A 14008-nucleotide genomic window follows, 5' to 3' on the forward strand; every position below is an offset into this window, starting at 1 on the left:
TGTCAACTCCTCGCACCTTATCGTCCACCTCTTCCACAGTCAGCTGCTGAGAAATCAGGCGAGGAGGCTCCAGCAGCGCGGTGAGGAGAGTGGCGCAGACCTCTCACAAAGCAGGGTACGCCGCGCTGTGGAGATCATGGTGGCAATGGGTCAAGTTCATGGTGTGGAACGGCGATTCTGGGCCCGGGAAACAAGCACAGACTGGTGGGACCGCGTAGTGCTGCAGGTCTGGGATGAATCACAGTGGCTGCGAAACTTCAGGATGTGTAAGGGCACTTTCCTTGAACTCTGTGACTTGCTGCCCCTGCCCTGAAGCGCCAGGACACCCGGATGCGAGCAGCCCTGACTGTGCAGAAGCGAGTGGCCATAGCCCTCTGGAAACTTGCCACGCCAGACAGCTACCGGTCAGTAGCGAACCACTTTGGCGTGGGCAAATCTACCGTGGGGGTTGCTGTGATTCAAGTAGCCCACGCAATCGTTGAGCAACTGCTCTCAAAGGTAGTGACTCTAGGAAACGTCCAGGTCGTCAGAGATGGCTTCGGCGCGATGGGATTCCCAAACTGCGGTGGGGCTATAGATGGGACTCACATCCCTATCCTGAGACCAGCCCACCAGGCCAGCCACTACATTAACCGAAAGGGCTACTTTTCTATGGTGCTGCAAGCACTGGTGGACCATAGGGGACGTTTTACCAACATCTACGTCGGGTGGCCGGGCAAGGTTCATGACGCGCGTGTGTTCAGGAACTCTGGTCTGTTTAGACGCCTCCAGGCAGGAAGTTTCTTCCCGGACCACAAAATAACGGTTGGGGATGTGCAGATGCCTACAGTCATCCTCGGGGACCCAGCCTACCCGCTAATGCCCTGGCTCATGAAGCCCTACACAGGCGCCTTGGACAGTGAGAAGGAACTCTTCAACTACCGGCTGAGCAAGTGCAGAATGGTCGTGGAGTGTGCTTTCGGACGTCTCAAGGGGAGATGGCGGAGCTTACTCACTCGCTCGGACCTCAGCGAAATAAATATCCCCGTTGTTATTGCAGCTTGCTGTGTGCTCCACAATCTCTGTGAGAGCAAGGGGGAGATCTTTATGGCGGGATGGGAGGTTGAGGCAAATCGCCTGGCTGCTGATTACGCTCAGCCAGACACCCGTGCCATTAGAAGATCCCAGCGGGAAGCGCTGTGCATCCGGGAGGCTTTGAAAGCTAGGTTCCTCGGAGAGCAGGGTAACCTAGGAATGGCCACTTGATTTACAGAGAAGCTGAACCTGAGCCTGTTTCAGTGACTGTTGACTTCGATCTGCGGTTACATACCCCGTTCCCCGGGTTTCCCCCCTTCCAACACACGTTTTAAAATAAAGTTAATGGAACACAGATTAGTAACAAAGTTTTCTTTAATTATGAATTCCTGTTCTAGGGTTGAAACATAGACGCAGACTGTGGTGGGTACGGTGTGCACAGATGTGCAGACCGCTTCTACACTAGAGGAATGACAGACTCCTGCTCCTACAGCGGTCTCTGGGGGGAGGACGGTTGCGGGTGGGTGTGCAGGAAGCGGGGTGGGTTTCAAGGAAGGGGTGAGGGGTGCCGTCTTTGGGACGGAGTTTGGATGCAGGCTCTGGGCTGGGGGTTTGGGCGTAGGAAGGGGTGAGGGGTGTGTGGGAAGGGTGAGTATGTGTCCGTGGATGAGGGCTCTTGCTGGGGCTCAGGGCATCGGAGAGGCTCGTGGCTAGGGTGGAAGGGCATGGTAAGGCCAGCCTGCCTTGCCATTTGTGGATTGGCAGGCGCTAGGACCGTGGGGCGGCATACACCTCACAGAGTGACCCGGGGCAGCATACACCTCCCAGACTGACCCTGGTGCCTAGTGACTGCGGTCTGTGTGTGTCCTGCTGTTGATCCTGCCCCCAAGTCTGTACCCTGGTAATGGAGGCTGTCCTATGCAATTAAAAAACCCCTCCCCCCCCTTCAGACAAAGCCTTCTGACAAGAAAAACGGGACGGAAACAGTGAATAACAACAAACTACTTTTAATACTCAACTACACAGTGGGGGGATGAAACTTGGATTTGGGACTGGGTGATGCAGGAAGGGAAGCACTTCTCAAAGTTTATGGCATCAGAGCTGTGTGGTACATGAGCACTCTGCTGGGGTACTGTGCCAGTTTTCACGGCCCCTAGCGCCCCTCCTTCTTGTTATTTTGGGTAAGGGGGGGACAGGACTTTGTGGCGGGGGATTGCGGTTGCAGATACAGTGCAGGGGGGCTCTCTCCTCCTGCCTGCGGTCCTGCAGAACATCTACAAGGCGCCGGAGCGTGTCCGTTTGCTCCCTCATTAGCCCAAGCACCGTTTGAGTCGCCTGCTGGTCTTCCTGCCGCCACCTGTCCTCCCGTTCGATATGTGAGCGCTGGTGCTGACATAGGGTCTCCCTCCACTGTCTCTGCTCGGCCGCCTCGGCTGTGGAGCAGGCCATCAGTTCCGAGAACATGTCGTCCCTAGTCTTTTTCTTTCGCTGCCTAATCTGCGCCAGCCTCTGTGAGGGGGATGCCGGGGCAGTTCGGGAAAGAGCCGCAGCTGTGTGATGGGAAAAAGGAAGTGATTTCCTTGAAATGATACATGTTTGCGAACAGTGAACACAGTCTACTCAGTTTCTGTGAACAAGACCATACAGGGAACCTAGTCTCACGAGCTCTCAGGACAAGTTCGAGATTTCGGAAGACGCTTTCAGTGGCTGCGGTCTTGCACCGGAGATCGGACAAGCGGGGCGGTACAGCTGAATCCGTTTATCAGCCAGGCCTGGTAAGCCCTACACTGTAGGCTGCTTAACAGTTAATGGGTAGCTGTGCCCTCCCGCAGAAGGCAATCTGGAAAGCATAAAGTCCGACCCTGTTCCAGCCCCTCGCGGCTGGGCCCGGGAAAGATCACTGTATGCTTTTCCTCTGCGGCCTCCAACACGTGCCTGTTGAACGAAGGTCTTTGCTATGCAAAGTAAAAGTCAAGCATTCACAATAGTAACAGTACACTAATTGCCCTACTTAGATGCAGCAGTCGCCGAACGACATTACCCTGAGGCAGGTCACTCGGGCAGAGAGAGAGAGGATGCTGCAAGACTCCCTCCACAGACCAGGACCGTATGCAGCCATGCTGGTGGAGGCAATGATTCCCTTGTACTTGAGGATGGCCTGGCGCAGAAGAGTATGCTTCAACGGAGCACCACATAAGGCACCTCTCCCCAGGAACCTCCTGCGGAGGCTTTTCGAGTACCTGTACGATAGCTTCGTGGAACTGTCCCAAGAGGATTTCTGTTCAATCCCTATATGTGTGGACCTTCTTTTTATATAGTTTTTTAAGGACAACTTTTTAGCTAGTTTTTATATATTATATATTCCTGTTGTTTAATAAATAAATGTTTCCATGTTTATAACACTTACCGACTGATCCTTCCCCTGATTCTGATTCCGTGTTAACGGCCGGGGAGGGTTGGTAGGGGATCTCTGTCAGGGTGATGAAGAGATCCTGGCTGTCGGGGAAAGCGGTATTGTAAGCGCTGTCGCCTGCGCCGTCCTCCAGAAACCCTTCCTCATCTTCCCCATCGGCGAACATCGCCGAGGAACTGCCCGTCGACACTATCCCATCCTCAGAGTCCACTGTCACTGGTGGGGCAGTGGTGGCAGACCCACCTAGAATGGCATGCAGTGCCTCGTAGAAGCGGCATGTCTGGGGCTGGGCTCCGGAGCGTCCGTTTGCCGCTCTGACTTTTTGGTAGCCTTGTCTCAGGTCCTTGATTTTGACGCGGCACTGCGTTGTATCCCGGCTGTATCCTCTGAGTGCCATGGCTTTGGAGACCTTCTCGTAGGTCTTTGCAGTCCGTTTGTTGGAGCGCAGCTCTGAAAGCACAGACTCATCGCCCCACACAGCGATCAGATCCAGGACTTCCAGGTCTGTCCATTCTGGGGACCTCTTTCTACTCTGGGATTGCATGGACTCCTCTGCTGGAGAGCTCTGCATCGTTGCAGGTGCTGCTGAGCTTGCCCCGATGTCCAACCAGGACATCAGATTCAAAGTGCCCAGACAGGAAAAGGAATTCAAATTTTCCCGGGTCGTTTCCTGTGTGGCTGGTCATAGAATCCAAGCTTGGACCGCTGTCCAGAGCGTCAACAGAGTGGTGCAGTGTGGGATAGCTCCCGGAGCTAGTAAGTTCGATTTGCATCCACACCTAGCCTAATTCGACATAGCCATGTCGAATTTAGCGCTACTCCCCTCGTCGGGGTGGAGTACCGAATTCGAACTAAAGAGCCCTCTAGGTCGAATTAAATGGCTTCCTGGTGTGGACGGGTGCACGGTTAATTCGAATTAACGCTGCTAAATTCGACTTAAAGTCCTAGTGTAGACCAGGCCTTAGACACACAGAGCCCAATCCTGAGGTCCTTACCCAGTGCATATTCGGTATATAGTAGACCAACATCCCAAGGTTTGTCTATGCTGGAATTAAACACCCATGGCTGGCCTGTGTCAGCTGGCTCGGGTTCAGGTAGCGGGATTCTAAAATTGTGGTCTAGACGTTCAGGCTCAGGCTGGAACCTGGGCTCTGGGACCCTCCCCCTCTTGTGGGGTCCTGTAAATGTCCACACAGCAATTTCAGAGCCCTGTAGCCCGAGCCTCATGACCCTGCGGGCTGTGGGTGTTTAACTGCAGTGTAGATATACTCCCCAGTCATGGGCTCTGGCCTGGGGAAGGCTTGTAGAACTTGGCCACAGTGAAGAGCTAGTAAACAAATCATATCATGGAGCTTAAAGCTGACAACAGATTAAAACCATTGCAAGCCTGGCAGCGACGAAGCTGGTGAGAACCCTAAGGGCATGTCTACATTGCCCCACAGTTCAGACTAAGGAGGCGTGCGTAGCTGTGGGCACCAAAGTGCTGTGCTGTGCTGTAACTCCCCCTTGTGGGTGCTGCAGGTAAGAATGTACAGGTCATGAGTTCTCTGTAAACAATAACAGTTACGTACCAGATCTAATAGGTATATTCCCTCTGGGGACCTTTTAAGTTCACACCTGCAGCATCCACACAGGGGAGTTACAGCGCAGTATTCTGGTGCGCACTGCCATTCAGACACTTAGTCCGAACTGTGGGCCAACGCAGACATGCCCCCAGTATCATTCAGGATGAGATAACTGCCTCAGAATGTCATTGGAGGTGTGTGAGGTCTCAGCATCGTAGAATCATAGATTATTATCTCCTGAGGAAGGGACCTCAGGAGATCATCTAGTCCAACCCCCTGCTCAAAGCAGGACCAATCCCCAAATCCCTAAATGGCCCCCTCAAGGATTGAACTCACAACCCTGGGTTTAGCAGGCCAATGCTCAAACCACTATAGACACTGCTGTTTGTTTTGTCAACATAACTGGCTTCCACCAGTATCCCAAAATGCCTGCCATGACTGCTCTGCTCACTGTTTTGAGAGAGATCTGAGTGTGTACTGCAGAGCCAGCGCTAGGTATAAGCAGAATATGCAATTGGTTAGGACTCTGAGCAGTTCAAGGGGGCCCCCTATTAATTATTAGTATGTGTTGTGTGTGTGTGTGTGTAGGGGGGGCCTAGCACCACCACTGGTCTAGGGAGTGATGTGTTTAAATTAGAAATGACAAATAATTGGATATTTCATGTTTGGAAATATTGTTTCAGACGAATCAGTGCCTTTGGTGGCTTTTAGGGCAATTTGTATTTGAATGTACATCTGTGACTAATCCTGCAGTCTTTCTGCACTCAGACATTGACTTCAGTGGGAGTTACAGATGCACAAGTTTGACAGGATGAAGCCATTGTGAGCTGAGGTAAAAAACAAATCACTTTTAAGAGATACTGTCAATTATATGTTTTAAAATAGTTTAATATTTTGTCTTGAGTTTTTGGAACAATATCCAGGTCCCTAGTGATATAAATTAGGGATAGGGCCATTGAAGTCAATGAGACTAGTCACATATTTAAAATTAAGCTGTGCTTAAATGGTTTGCTGTGTCAGGGCCATTGACATGCAGTTTGACTAGAGGAATGAGCACAGATCCAGGCTCTGCCACTGATTCACTGTATGACCTCTTTGGGCAAGTCATTTAATGTCACTGGCTAAATTTCCCCAATTGTAAAATTGTGATAATAGTGCTAACCAAACCTACCTCACAGACTGTTGTGAGGATAGCCCTCAGATGAATAATCCTTGTCTTAATGACACTTAGTGCAGGTTTACACTACCGCACGGATCGACACTCTGTGATTGATCCACCGGTGGTCAATTTAGAGGGTCTAGTAAAGACCCACCAAATCGACAGCAGATCACTCTCCACTCAACCCCTATACTCTACCCCCACTGAAAATAGTAAGGTAAATAAATGGGAGATTTTCTCCCGTCGACCCCCCGCGGTGTAGACCCTGCGGTAACTCAGCCTAAGGTACGTCAACTCCAGCTACATTATTCACGTAGCTGGATTTGTGTAGCGTAGATTGACTTACTGCAGTAGTATAAACATAGTCTTAATGGAGATGACTTTTGTGAGGAACAGTTTGTAGGATTCGGCCCTTGGTATCTGTACAGTGTCAGAATGTGTAAATAATAATAATACCTATCTCTAATATAATGCTTTTCATCGTAGATCTCCAAGCACTTTACAAAGAAGGGCAGAATCATTACTCCCATTTTACAGATGGAGAAACTGAGGCACAGTGGAGACTTGCCCAGGGGCACCCAGCAAAGCAGAAGCAGAGCAGGGAATTGAAGTCAGGTCTCCTCAGTCCCAGTCAGTGTCCTGGCCACTTACTACAGTGTTTCTCATTAAAATGGGGCTGTCTCTAAAAAAAAAAATCTTATTCATGGAATGCTATGCTGTAAGTGGAACACACATACTGCTACAAAAATGCTCTCTGTTTTCTAAGCAGTGCCTTGAAACATGTTCTAATGCATGAACATGAGGTGTATTTTGATACTTTTTCAGGATATCCCTCACAGGTTTTTTGAACTTCAAAAGTTAACACTTGTATGAAAATAACCTGTTTTCTCCTTCCATCTGTTCACCATATTGCACCAAGTTTCATCAGCAATTGCAAAACTGTTTTCATAGATCAGATCTCTTAGTTTTCTGTAGCAATTCCGAGTTCACATGGAATTCAGGATCAGGATCAGAAAAAGGAGCGATCATTGCTACGTCTGTAATAGGCTCCTCGGTGGGCTGAAGGGCCTAGTGGTTAGTGTCCACTCATTCATTGGGCAGTGGTAGGGTAGCCTGGACCCACCCACTCCACTGGGCTCTGACCCAGGGCCCGAGGAGGGTCAGCAGAATTTGCCTACAGGGAGGGGCTCTCTGAGCTATTTTCCCTGGGTCACTTCCTACCACTGCTTCACTCCCTCAGCTTCTGGTCCCAGATAAGGAGAAAAGAAAAATGAGAATGAAACCCAATTGCCAGCCCAGATGGACTCTGCATACAGTCCTGTTCCTCCAGGGAGGCTTCTCCAGCCCGCCTTCAGGATTGGTCTGCACTCCTCCCCAACCTCCCCCTTCGGAGCTTGGTTGCTCCCTTTTCACCCCTGTCTCCAGATGGAGCATGCTCTGCAGGGTTGGAGGGGTGGGGCTAGCTGGGTCCAGTACTGCCCTTTAACCCTTTCCAGCCCCGTGTGAGGTTTGTATACCCCACTACAATGTCAAAAACATTTGTTTTTAGATGGCATAGAGTAGATGGATTTGGTTACGACTACCACTCCTTTTGGCAAATAACTTGCTGAGCCAAATTCTGATCTCATTTACACTGGTATAAATCCAGAGTTGTTGCACTGAAGTTAATAGAGTTACATGGGTGCAAGTGATATCAGAATCTGTGGTTATTGCCATATATATTATGACTATTTGAAATATTAAACAAATGGTTAAAAGACTAAATTTTAACCAGATTTTCAGTGACTTCTGTTTCTACAGGCACAAGTTAGTTAGATGTATTACTGCCAATATTTGAACCTGCATAACATATTATCCCATATAATGTACTGTCTCTCAAACATTTTTGTTCCATTCTTCAGTAAACACATCCTTAACATTATGTATCATCCTGATTGTGTTTTATTTTTGTATTAACCATGGATGCTAAAACATTTCCTATTACTAGGAATATTCTGTTGTTTCCCTTCAGTGCCATAGGTTAGCAGTGTTGACCTTAGTTGGTGATTTCCCAGTTCCTGATGCTGGAGATGCTTTAGCCAACAGAATTTGTTTATTTTTGTGTGGGGTTTCCTCTCTTTCTTAAGGCTGCTCTACCCAACTACGACTGAGTTAGGGGACCTGGTTAAAACATGGCTGGCTCCTGACCCAGTACACTAGGGTTAACATTTCAATTATTAAATTGGAAAGCCTATTATATTGGAAGCACAGTTAGGTCTGTGCCACAGAGTACAGTGTTGTAGAATCTAGTTGTCTCTCAAAACAAGCTTTCAAATGGCTGGGTTACTTAAATGTAATACTAATGGCCACATTGTGCTACACTTACCTATGTTGAATAGTACATTACACCATGAATACGTCTACTCTATTAGAGGTACTATGTCGGAGCAAGAGTATCACAGACTAGCTATGAAGTGGGTGGGGTTCGTTTGGCTAACTATAAATGTTTCTTGTAAGGATTTTTGGTTTTAAATTACTAATTTAATGAATATTTCAGCTGGAAATATGTCTCTTAACTTGGGATATTTTAAAATTTTCTGGGGATTGGTAATTCTGGGGTACAACTGTAGATGCTAACAACCAGACACTCACTATTAATTGATCCATGCAAAAGTTTACCATAATTGAGAGGGGAGTGTCAGCTTTCACTGAATTTTCTTGCTTTTACTGCTTTTTTTAATCACAGTTTAGAATTATTTCTGTATAATTTTTGTATATCAAGTTAGAGTTGGATCAGAAAGGTATAGCGATTTAGAAAGTTGCAGGTGCCTGTGAGTATTGGGTTTGTTTAGATGACCACAGATGTCAATGTATAGGGACTGTCCATATGAACACTTAACACCTGGCAAGCTGGAGTGTAAATCTACCCCACACTAGCCTGCTGTGCACTAAAATGTCTGTGTGGACCCTGCTGCTGCGCACTGGAAGTTCTGAAGTGACTTAAATTATGTTGCTTCAAAATGGGAGTAGATCAGGGATCGGCAACCTTTGGCACATGGCTCGCCAGGTTAAGCACCCTGGTGGGCTGGGCCGGTTGCCATGTCTGCAGGTTCGGCCAATCGCGGCTCCCTCTAGCTGCAGTTTGCCGTCCCAGGCCAATGGGAGCTGCGGGAAGTGGCGCAGGCCGAGGGATATGCTGGCCGCTGCTTCCCACCGCCCCCATTGGATTGGAGTGGCGAACCACGACCAATGGGAGCCGTGATTGGTTGAACCTGTGGACGTGGCAGGTAAACAAACTGGCCTGGCCCGCCAGGGTACTTACCCTGGTGAGCTGCATGCCAAAGGTTGCCGATCCCTGGAGTAGATCAAAGCACATTATGGAATTTTAATGCGTGACAGCAGGGTCCACACGGACTCTTATTCCATGGCAGGCTAGATCGAGGTAGATTTACACCCTGGCTTGCCGTGAACTAAATAGTCATACAGACAAGACCTTAGAATCATGGGGGCAGATCTTCTGCTGGTGTAAATTGTCATAGCTTGGAGCTAGGCCACAGGCCCAACCCTGCAGACATGTACTGTTGTAGTTAATGGGACTATTCATAATAGAGAGCAATACTAAAGGGGAAAATTTTCAAAGGCATAAATGGGAATTAGGTGCCATTCATTGTTGGTGGGATTTGGATGCCTAATTGCCCTTTGTGTTTTTTGAAAATCTCCCCATAGTCCCAATGATATATTTGTAAAAAATCTAAACCAGTTAATATAGCCCCTTTTTATCTAGCAAGGGCATAGTTTGAGTATAGTGTAGTTTACCTCAAATGGAAGTGGTCTGCATGGAATCCGGTGTAAGTAGATCCTGCTGACCGTCCTGACAAAATGTGGTGTGTACATCACCTGAGCAATTTAGTTAATTTCTAAAATTAGACAAATGACTACTTGAGCTAGGTGTGAAGCTGCGCAGCTGGGGCAGCAGCACAGACCCTGGGTTATGTACTTGAGTGTCTAGTCCATATGCTGCTTTCTTGGCTTCAATGATATTGTTATTTGATCTAGCTAGATCAAAGCTACCCCAGTTGTGACTACATGTGCTGAAGTCACTCTAATTGAAATGTATTTGTGAATATTTTCCACTAAACTAATTTAAAACAAAATTTTAAAATAGCGCCATTAATATTAATTATGATCTGAACATTTTTGAGGCAAACTACCAAACAATCCTTGTGTTGCAAATTCTTCTCTCATACTGGTAAATACTTGAAAAATATAAAAAACATGCAGCCTCAGTGCCAGGAGGATTGGTAATGAGTTGCAACACCATTCAACTTCACATCACTGTGTGGTCACTGTTACACAATTTATATTTACCCATGGGTACCATATAGTAATATTTGAGATAACACCACATTTACCAATACTTAGAATGGGAAATAGGAGTAGTATAGATAATTGCCACTGTGCTCACTAGGTCAATAATGGCTGAAAGTTATCATCTTGTGGCTTTGTGGTGACCTGTATGAAATACTTTGGTGAGTCTCAGTCCAGTTCACAGTAGGGAGGTATCTGCTAGATCTGGGTGGGAACCAGATTTTCTGTTTCATGGAATATTCCATAATTTAGATTTTTTTTCTGTTCTGAGACACAACAAAACCAAAAAATTTGAAATTTCCCATGACATGAAATAAAAAAAAATAAATAAAATACAAATGTTTCATTCTGATTTCAGCTTCTTAAAAAAATTGTATTATATTACATAATTTTTTTTAAACCCTGAAAAGTTGTTTGGAAACAAAACATTCCATTCTGAAAAGATCAAATTGGAACACTTCAGCCTTATCAGGATACTCTGTTCCATTCTTCTGAAAGAGAATTCCATCAAAATCAACATATTTCCATGAAATATGTAGTTTTCAACGCATCAGCATTTTCTGACAGAAAAATGTTCCATTAGAAAATTTCCAACAAGCTTTTATGTCCACATCACAAAGCCACCAGAGGCACTATCTGGCACTCTTCTCTCTCATGAGAGAGGCCAAGAACTGAATGTCAAATTCATCCCTGTGTAGAAGACAAACACCAGGCTTCAGAACCTCTTGAGTTCCTTATAGGCCTTTCACAGGGCAAATTTCACCTGGCCTAAGCCCTGACATAGTAATATCCTCTCATCCCTGGTGGTGGTCCTGTTCACGGACTGGTGTTAAGAAGTTCACTTTGCCACTGCCTGCGCCAACCTTGTTCTGGGAGGAAGGATGGTCCAGTGGTGAGGGTACTGGTTTAAGACATGGGGAGCCAGATTCAATTCCTCACTCCACCAAGAACAGACCTCCTGTGTGACTCTTGACAAAGCATTTAGCCTCGCTGTGCCTCAATTCCCCAACTGTAAAAAATTGGGGTAATAATGCTTCCCTATTTCAGAACAGGGTTGTGAGGCTAAACACATTGCAGACTGTAAAGCGCTTTGAGGTCGACTAGTCATCTAATTCTCCTCCCTATTTTTTTGTGTTATATCAAATTTTGGATGCAAGTAGGCTGAAAGCAAAATCATGGGCAATATATAAAATGTCTTCTAATGTTAGAGTTGCTAGCATAATCTTAAGGTTCACTTTAAACAGATACACAAAGTCATTTCCGTGCCAGATATAAACAACTGTTAAATAATTTAATGTGTATTTTCTCAACAGACATAAATTATTGAAAAGAAAATGGCACAGCGAAGCCCAATCTTTCCGACACTTTCAGCCCCTACTGAAAGGTACAGTCTGTCATGTTAGAAATCTAGAATCTACAGAGTGCAGGAGTATCTGTGCTTCTTTAATTCTCTGTTTACAATCATGCTTAACATTGTCGCTTTTGTACTTAATGCAACAACTAAACTAAATTAAATATTGTAGACATATACTCTGCTTATCCAAATCACGGGCCAAATCCTGACGCCCTTAGCTTTTATTCAGTCCTTTCTCAAGGAAAACTTCTACTGGCTTCAGCTGTGACAGAGTGAAAACCCAGGACATCAGAACTTGTCCCAGTGGAAGTCTTTCATGAGTAAGGAGTGAATGTAAAAATTTAGGGCCAAATTCCACCTTCATTTACATTCTGGTTGCATCTCCATTAACTTCAGTGAAATTACAGCACAATGTAAGTGAGAACAGAATTTAGCCTTCACTTCATGATTTGGCCTCTATGAATATCAGATAACATATAGAGAATACAAGAAAAAAAGAAATAACTAAAGTGTATAAAGAAAATAATTAAGAGCTGTTTAAAGGCACAAAGGGGAATTAGGCAGTCAATGCTTGTTGACTTTCAATGGGAGTTGAATACCAATTTTCTCTTTGCGCCTTTGAAAATCTTTCCCCCAAAGGATTACAAAACTTAACTCTGTGAAAGACTGCGTTCATCAATGGCCAGATTTTCAAAAGTCTCAGCACCTCAGCAGCAACTATTGCTTTCAGTAGAAGCTGCTTAGCGTGGAGCTCTTTTGAAAAATCTGCACAATTATTTAGGTGCCTAAATGGGAGCTGACCTCTTTTTGAAAAGTTGCCTTAGAGACTGTGAGTAGCTTGGATTTTGTCCCTCCTGGATTTCCAAAGCGTTAGCATGTATTTATTCAGCTCCCAAGAGGAGAAGTTTTTGGATGCATACTCCAGGAGTAGCCTTATTGGAAGAGAAAAGAATGGATGCAGACTCAAGATATTCCTTCTTAGTCTATTTTTATTTAACTTTATTGCAGTTATTGCTTTGAACAAGGATGGAAAAAAGCAGCTGCGAAGTTTGCACATGTGTAGTAATACTTGCAAAATTTAATCAAAAACATCCTGAGTTCATGTTCCCAGCCACACTACTTTGTCTGTCTTAATTCATCACAAAACACACTAATATCCTTTTGTTAAGTGTACATGCCTGGGTTAGTCACCCTAGGTGAGATGGGGAGGAGGCCCTGACTTCTCTTTACACCTACCACTCATGGCAGCAAATGCTGCACCTGCTTATGTAGAGCAGTGGGCCTCTCCCTGGAAGTGTTCAGGATTTCTGGGTGGTAGTATTCTTTCTGGAGGCACTCTACTCCCCAGTGCTTCTACTAAGGTGGTATCAATCTCACATACATGGCTGTGGTTAAAAGCTACAATAGAGTTTTGAGTACGGTCCTCAGTATCTGGCAATGCATTAATAATACATTTGTTTGAATATATTTCTTTTGTTAGACGGATTCGAAATATACCACTACACAGCCAAGCTTTGACCGCGGTCCCATTAGCATCTGCAAGTCTTGTGGATCAGCTAGAAGACAGAATTCTAAGCCATGAGAAAACAACTGCTGCCCTTGTGGAACACGCTTTTCGCATTAAGGAGGACATTGTTTCCACTTTGCATAGAATGCAGAACAAAGGGGGAGGAGATCGGTTGGCTAGGCAACTCTTAGAAGAACACATCCGAAACATAACGGCAATAGTGAGGCAGCTTAACCGGGACATTGAGGTATGTTCTGATTCTTTCCCGGAGCTGACGCCATCTCTGCTATTGACTCCAAGTTTAATCAGAAAATTTAGTAAGATTTAATATGTGATGTAAGTATAACATCTGAAGAGTTTGTAAACTGTGTGTACATCCTTACAAAGTGCATGCAGAGTATGTAGTTCTTTTTGTGGCTATGAAAAAAATAGTACGGGTGGCAGGACTTTAAATATAAATTCTACACAAACAGTTTTGTGGTGCTAATCTATTTCCTTTCAGCACAAAACTAGAAAACCTAGGAAATCATCAGTTAATGCAGCGCTAACATGCATTTCAACCTAAGTTTAAAGGCCCTACCACCTAAGCATACAGACTCCTCACCTCTGCAAGAAAAACTCCCTTTCACTTTCCACATGCACCACCCAC

The 14008-nt window shown here is 45.8% G+C and overlaps 1 protein-coding gene across 2 annotated transcripts in view; it reads left to right on the forward strand.

Moving 5' to 3' along the window:
• Nucleotides 1–14008, forward strand: part of FAM81A (family with sequence similarity 81 member A) — a 67102-nt gene that overhangs the window by 37897 nt on the left and 15197 nt on the right. Inside the window, exons 5-7 of one of the 2 annotated variants that reach the window (XM_039491602.1) lie at nt 5761–5824; nt 11812–11882; nt 13333–13606. In XM_039491602.1, the coding sequence (XP_039347536.1) occupies nt 11833–11882; nt 13333–13606 (324 nt within the window). In that variant the 5' untranslated portion in view covers nt 5761–5824; nt 11812–11832. The remainder of the gene's footprint in view (nt 1–5760; nt 5825–11811; nt 11883–13332; nt 13607–14008) is intronic. The other variant, XM_039491601.1, reaches the window with a different exon arrangement.

Source organism: Mauremys reevesii, linkage group 10 (genome assembly GCF_016161935.1).
Source record: "Mauremys reevesii isolate NIE-2019 linkage group 10, ASM1616193v1, whole genome shotgun sequence".
Taxonomy (NCBI): Eukaryota; Metazoa; Chordata; order Testudines; family Geoemydidae; genus Mauremys; species Mauremys reevesii.